Source organism: Etheostoma cragini, unplaced genomic scaffold (genome assembly GCF_013103735.1).
Source record: "Etheostoma cragini isolate CJK2018 unplaced genomic scaffold, CSU_Ecrag_1.0 ScbMSFa_1249, whole genome shotgun sequence".
Taxonomy (NCBI): Eukaryota; Metazoa; Chordata; class Actinopteri; order Perciformes; family Percidae; genus Etheostoma; species Etheostoma cragini.
In genome coordinates, this window is record NW_023265284.1 from 1 (window position 1) to 1,915 (window position 1,915).

Here is a 1,915-nt window from a genome sequence, read left to right on the forward strand (position 1 = left end):
AAAATGGCTGCAATGAAACAAAGAGTGAAAAATTTAAAGGGGTCTGAATACTTTCCGTACCCACTGTATATACACATACACACACACAGTATAATACTGTATTATACTGTATATGTATATATATACACACACACAGTATAATACTGTATTATACTGTATATGTATACACATACACACACAGTATAATACTGTTTTATACTGTATATGTATACACATACACATACAGTATACTACTGTATTATACTGTATATGTATATATATACACATACACACACAGTATACTACTGTATATACCCCCCACCATCTGTAGTCCACTGTAGCTGTTCCCCCCCCATCTGTAGTCCACTGTATTTACCCCCCACCATCTCTAGTTCAGGCTGGACGTCCGTCTCCGTCCCGGCTGCGTCTCTGTTGCTCCGCCCACTCGCTGATGAGACGGTTGGCGAGGGCGTGTTTGGGGGGGAGCCAGAGGGCGGGGGGGGCCGGGGGGGCTCTCGGGGGCTGGGGCTTCACCTGCAGCTTGGGGGGGGCTCTCGGCTGGGGGGGCTTCACCTGCAGGGCGGTGGAGACTTCCTCCAGACTGAACCAGCGAGCGTCCTCCAGCTCTGATTGGTCCACGGACAGCTGGAGGAGAGACAGGTGAGAGAGACAGGTAAGACAGGTAGATCACAGCGTTCATCTGGTCTTTAAAAAGTATTTTGAAAGGACAGCTCACCTGAGTGTGGGCGGGGCTTACAGTGGCGTGGCAGCCAATCATGAAGGAGCTGTGAGGAAACGGCCAATGCTGCGAGGAGCTGTAGGAGACGCTGAGGACCCTCAGACCCACCTCCTCCGCCACCTCCCTCCTCAGGGCCTCCTCCAGAGTCTCACCTGAGAGACAGACAGGTAGATACACAGGTAGACAGGTAAGAGAGACAGGTAGAGAGACAGACAGGCAGAGAGACAGGTAAGAGAGGAGCTGTAGGAGACGCTGAGGACCCTCAGACCCACCTCCTCCGCCACCTCCCTCCTCAGGGCCTGCTCCAGAGTCTCACCTGAGAGACAGACAAGTAGATACACAGGTAGACAGGCAGAGAGACAGACAGACAGGTAAGAGAGAGAGAGAGACAGATGGTGAAGAGAGACAGACAGACAGGTAGAGAGACAGACAGGTAGAAAGACAGACAGGCAGAGAGACAGACAGACAGGCAGAGAGACAGACAGACAGGTAAGAGAGACAGGTAAGAGAGACAGGCAGAGAGACAGACAGACAGGCAGAGAGACAGGTAAGAGAGACAGGCAGAGAGGCAGAGAGACAGACAGACAGGCAGGTAAGAGAGACAGGCAGAGAGACAGACAGACAGGCAGAGAGACAGACAGACAGGCAGGTAAGAGAGACAGGCAGAGAGACAGACAGACAGGCAGAGAGACAGACAGGCAGAGAGACAGACAGACAGGTAAGAGAGACAGGCAGAGAGACAGACAGACAGGCAGAGAGACAGACAGACAGGTAAGAGAGACAGGCAGAGAGACAGACCCATGTCACAGAAGCCGGCCAGAGCGCTGTACATCCCCCGGGGGAAGGACAGCTGTCGGCCTAACAAACACCGTTTCCCATCAGACACCAGGACGATCACCACGGGGGACATCTGGAGGACCGGAGACAGCCAATCAGAGACAAGGTCGCAATATTAGGGGAAAAACGTGTGTGTCTCTCCGTCCCTGTGTGTGTTTGTCTCTGTCTCCGTCTCTCTGTGTGTGTGTCTGTGTGTGTGTGTGGGTGTGTCTCTCTGTGTATGTGTGTGTCTCTGTGTATGTGTGTGTGTATGTGTGTGTCTGTGTGTGTGTGTGTGTGTTAATGTGTGTGTCTCCGTCTCTGTGTGTGTGTGTATGTGTATGTGTGTGTCTCTGTGTGTCTGTGTGTGTGTGTGTGTGT

At 52.1% G+C, this 1,915-nt stretch overlaps 1 protein-coding gene across 2 annotated transcripts in view; it reads right to left on the bottom strand.

The window, feature by feature from the left end:
- Positions 1–361: 361 nt before the first annotated feature.
- Positions 362–1,915, bottom strand: part of nudt13 (nudix (nucleoside diphosphate linked moiety X)-type motif 13) — a 2,675-nt gene continuing 1,121 nt past the window's right edge. The window contains exons 4-7 of one of the 2 annotated variants that reach the window (XM_034865269.1): positions 1,517–1,628; positions 716–870; positions 553–624; positions 370–513 (exon numbers count right to left, since the gene is read on the bottom strand). In XM_034865269.1, the coding sequence (XP_034721160.1) occupies positions 373–513; positions 553–624; positions 716–870; positions 1,517–1,628 (480 nt within the window). In that variant the 3' untranslated portion in view covers positions 370–372. Of the gene's footprint in view, positions 625–715; positions 871–1,516; positions 1,629–1,915 lie in introns of both variants that reach the window. The other variant, XM_034865268.1, reaches the window with a different exon arrangement.